Source organism: Macadamia integrifolia, unplaced genomic scaffold (assembly GCF_013358625.1).
Source record: "Macadamia integrifolia cultivar HAES 741 unplaced genomic scaffold, SCU_Mint_v3 scaffold958, whole genome shotgun sequence".
NCBI lineage: Eukaryota > Viridiplantae > Streptophyta > Magnoliopsida > Proteales > Proteaceae > Macadamia > Macadamia integrifolia.
The window spans coordinates 130,959-136,033 of NW_024870601.1; the positions used below are offsets into that span (position 1 = coordinate 130,959).

The 5,075-nt window shown below is 38.3% G+C and overlaps 1 protein-coding gene across 4 annotated transcripts in view; it reads right to left on the reverse strand.

Moving 5' to 3' along the window:
- LOC122070638 overlaps positions 1-5,075 on the reverse strand; it is a 105,193-nt gene that overhangs the window by 8,982 nt on the left and 91,136 nt on the right. For all 4 annotated transcript variants that reach the window (XM_042634828.1, XM_042634826.1, XM_042634827.1 and 1 more), the window contains 2 exons: positions 1,973-2,124; positions 1,785-1,855 (listed from right to left, as the gene is read on the reverse strand). In XM_042634828.1, coding sequence (XP_042490762.1) covers positions 1,785-1,855; positions 1,973-2,124 — 223 coding nt within the window. The remainder of the gene's footprint in view (positions 1-1,784; positions 1,856-1,972; positions 2,125-5,075) is intronic.

Sequence of the window (5,075 nt, forward strand, 5' to 3'; positions counted from 1 at the left end):
CCCCCCCCCCCCCCCCCCCCAAAAAAAAAAAAGATTAATGGAATAATTACAGAGTTTGGATCTCAGTCGGCAGCCAAGAGAAGGCTTCCTTTTTCTCCATCTTTCCCTGTCGCTCTCGTCTCTCTTCTCTTTCTTCTTTACTGTTCATGGGTAGTGTTTATCAGAACAGCCCCCCTACATCTTCTCTTTCCTCTTCTCTTATTCTTTCCTTCCCATGGCAGGGTGCTGGAATCAACAAACCAACAAGCCTTTTCGACCCTGATTTGTCAAGAAAATAGTTCAGATCTAGGCCAGTGGAGCAGCCGATCTGATATTTGATACCTAATCTGGAATCTAGTTGGCTGGCCGCATCACAAAACCTCCAACAAGAAAAGCATTACATCCATGAAAAATGCACTTTCCCATACTGTGATGCATATAAAATGACCAAAAAACATACCTAGACAATTCATCATGATAAGGGCCCAAGCCATCCCTATTGCTGCCCCTGCTCAAGCTTAGCATAGGCACAATATTGTGTATGAGCCTAGTTAGCACAATCCAAGACCTAGTAATATGGAACCCCTAAAGGCTTGGGTTGAGAAACCAACAGAAAATTCCAGAGTAACAGGATAAAAGGAACAAACCAGAATTATGAGAAGTTAAATCTCAGATAGCAAGTCTGATCTATTCAAATTTCAGGTCAAGTGGCCTATTTGTCAAAGTGAACAACTTAACCAAACTGGAATGAAATCAAAATGTCAGATTTCAAGTCATGGTATTTTCCTACTATTATTAGGAAACTGAAATCCCAGACTGAGAACAGAAATTGATGGGCAGAAGTTGGAGTTTATATAGAATTTAACTAGTGATCTAAAGGAATGAATAAGCCTTGAACAATACTCAGATATATAATTAAAATATTCAGTCTTAGAATCTCAGGTTTAAAGAAGTTCAATAGCACAAGGATTCTTGAAATTCAATCTGGGTTTTGAAATCAAAACTGATTTTCTGAATCTTAAAGAGCTAAAACAGTAGATTGATGGCAGTAATAGCAGGAGTTAATGATGAATCAATGCTGTAGCTGAATAACCAGAATTAATGAAGCATCAATTCTGTAACTGATCATGCAACGAAGTATAGATTTGAAGAAATTATAGCAAACAGAATTAAAATGAAAGAGAATAGACATGCACAAGATACAGAAGATTATTATACTGACCTGTAATTGAGAAGAGAAATTAAAGCAGCTAAGAAAAGGGTTAATAAGAATTTTAAAAGCAATAAAAAACTACCTAAACCTAAAAATCTTCTAATGTACCCCACTTAATCTTAGACATATACTGGCACATTACATTAATGAACACAAAAATAACAAGTCCAAGGCCCAGAGAACCCAAACCTGGGCCAAAATAAAGTATTTCAAGGCCTAATTTCCTAATTGAACTCCCTTAACTGGATCACCTGGTCAAGATAAACAACAATGTTTGCACGCCATATTTACGGTCCATGGCATCAACATGTTGCCTAACTAGATGAGCACCTGACCCAAGGACACCAAGGTCCTTGTTATCTTGCACATCTAAAATAAACTGAGTTGCCTAGGCAACTGCTACAAAATAACTGGCCCCAAATATCATCAGCAGATTGTAACATTGAATTCCTTTTGTCCTCAGTAGCATCTAATCAAGCTAATCACTTAAGCAAACCGTCAATTTGAATCCAAAATCAAATTGTGACAAGAACCAAAATTAGCATACAATATATGGACTTTGAACTGATTGTGGTGTATGATCAGGTCTAACCTGATGAGTTGAAATTGTTTATCATGTACAATACTTGCATCAGAGATAACTAATCCCGCTGCTTTAAATACCTGATAGAATGAACAGCTTTAAATAAATTGAAGTTTAAAAAAGGAGCCAGGTTAAGGATTGATTGATACATCTAAATTATTCATCATAGTCTATCCAATGTATTCTTTAGAACAGACCTCACAAGTCCTCGCTAACCCAGCAAGGTTTGGTATGCGATCAATTAGTGATGCCACAAGGATAAACTGTTGTCGACTTTTTCTTATCCTTTCAATAGCTATGCTCCTTGACTGCAAAACTTGATCGAGAAGCTGGTCTTCTTTCTCCATTTCTGCCATTGAAACTTATTTTAGGACATTTCAGTGGTATTGGTTAACATTCCATAAGGTCCACAATATTGACTGACGTACAAATCAAATATAATGAAAGCTGTGATACACAAATTAAAACTTTTATTTCATATGCACCTACGCAGTACATTGTGTACATATTTTCTACTTGAGACAAGAGTTAGAATATAAGGATTTAAAGAGAACAACGGAACAAGAGGATAGAAGAGAGTAGAAGGAGAAGAGGAAGAGGAAGAGGAAGAAGAACGAGAGAAGAGATGATGGTAGAATGTTGTGTATTAGAGAATGGTCTCTACCACCCTATATCACTTCACTAATAAGATGTAATGAATTATATACACCTCCCTATGGAGGTAAAATGTAAAAAGAAGAAAATACAATAAAAGACAACTAGACAATAAATTTGTTCCTAAAGTACCCCTGTTACATAAACTCATACATTCCCAGCTTGCATAATAGGGTACTGAACTGGTGGGAGATGAGCCCTTTGGTGAATATGTCTGCCAATTGATCACCTGACCTGATTGCAAATTTAGGCAGAGTCAATCTTTTCCTTGATGAAGTGTCGGTCCACCTCGATGTTCTTTATACTGTCATGTTGCACCGGACTGTGAGCAATGCTTTGCAGCCTAGCTGTCACAGTAGAGCCGCATAGGCCCTTTAGTGTCAAATTCCAACTCTTAGACCAATCATCTCAACCACATGAGTTTACAAACTTTATGAGTCATTCCCCTAAATTCTACCTCTGCACTTGATCTAGCTACAACAACTGTTATTTCTCCTCCATTTGACTAATTTACCACCCACAAATGTGCAATAGCCCGATGTAGACCGTCTGTCAGAGATGGATCCAGCCAATTAGCATCTATGAGCCCTTCTATACTCAAGTGGTTGTGTTTGGCATACAATAGTCCTTTCCCTGGAGAGGACTTCAAACATCTGAGGATGCAATATATAACGTCCAAGTGCCCACTCTTGGAAGCATGCATAAACTGACTCACTACTCCCTGATTCCAAGGTTAATCCCCATAACTCAAACCTTGCATTTATCTTTAACTTTTTCATTTCAAGGTTAATTCACAAAATATACCTACATCTCTAAATGCTAGTATAACAACCAATCATACCCTTTTCAATGGGCTATACTTGGTTTTTCCTTCAAGCACCTAAGTACAATAAAATCATCATCATTCATCCACTAAATTCATAAAATTCCTCTTTTTTCCCTAAATAAAATAGACAAACCCGAAACAATAGGTGTTGTAACGAGTTACTTCCTTGTAAAAGGTATTATACCAACATGTCAGGTACCTGACTTCTAAAGTTCATCATTCAAATTTAGCATTGCCAAGCATAATAACAACTACTAAATAAAAATGCTCTTTCGCCCAAATCCAATAAAGCTCCTCTTGATGGGTTTAGTATGGCATTCTTCTCCTCATGTTGGTATATCATTAGAGATGATCTCATCATTGCCATTAGAAGCTTCTTCCTAAATCCTTTACAAATTAAAAGAGCCAATCACATTCCTTTTCCTAATTCCTTAGAAAGAAGGCGCTCAGGCCATGCCCGAATTCAAGCCCATTTCCCTTTCCAACATGTACAAATTTATTGCCAAAATCTTATCCAACAAGATCCAGATTGTCATTGCCTCGCTTGTCAGCCCTAAAGCCCTAACCCATCAGCTTTTATCGCTGGAAGAAGCATTGGTGACAACATTATTCTTCGTCATGAATTGTCAGAGGATTTGATCATAAGTCTCACTCTGCTGCAGCACTTCTCAAAATTGACATTCATAAGGATTTTGACTCCGTTCGAAGGGCTTTCATTTCCAGAATCTAGCTGCAGATGTCTTTCCCCCCTTCTTTGTCCATTGGATTCATTCTTGCATCTCCTCTCCTCGCTTCTCTATTATGATCAATGGTAGCCTTACGGGCTTCTCTTCCCCAATAAGCATCCGGCAAGGATGTCCTCTGTCCCCTTTTCTTCTATCATGCCCTTGAGGCTCTCTCCTGTTTCATCCAATCCTCCACTGACCAACATCTCATTTCTCCCATCCCTAAATGTGAAGGCCTTATGGTCACCCATCTTGCTTTTGCAAATAACCTCATGATTTTCTCTAAGGCTGACCCCACTTCCTTCCATCTCCAGTATTATTTCTTCTCTTCGTCTTTTCGAGTCTCTATTTGGCTTCTGTATCAATCTCCTCAAATCTAGTCTCTTTTTTTCAATAGTCTCTGATATTTTCCAAGACCAACTTCTTGCCCTCTCTGAATTCTTGCTCGGCTCCCTCATCTCTTCCAGACTCTCCTCCCACCACTGCTCCCCCTTGCTTGACCCTATGAGGAAAAGGCTTCAGCTTTGGAAAGGCAAGCTTCTCTCCTATGTTAGTCGTCTAGTTCTCATTAGATCAGTTCTCCAATTTATATACTGATGAGCACATTTATGTGTGAAATCTAGGGTAGTAAAACATGCATTTTACATATTTAGAATGGAGCTACCTTGAGTTTTACTCTCTTTTTGCAGGTTTTATATTTTCAAGGCCTTAAGGACTATCGGGCGCTATATCTTCAATTTTACACGTAAAGAGGTCCTAATTCTTTTCATGGTTACGAAGAGGACGAAATTCTGAGCAAGATAGGTGTATTCAATTAAAAGTACACATTTGTTTGATCACCCGTACAAATGATTATTCTTTTCGGGCCAGAAAAAAAGAATAATGGATTAGAACTGAACTGAGATACAAAACCAGCCCATTTGCAGTTGTCCCAGAGGTACAAGGAATATTCCAAATGCCAACAAGGATCGATGGACCACATCCTTAAGTGATTAAAGATTTGTTTTTGGTAACAACAACTACCTAGCTTAGTTGGTGAGCTATGGTGTACAAAATTCCCTTGCTCACCAAGAGGTCTCAAGTTCGAATCTCATG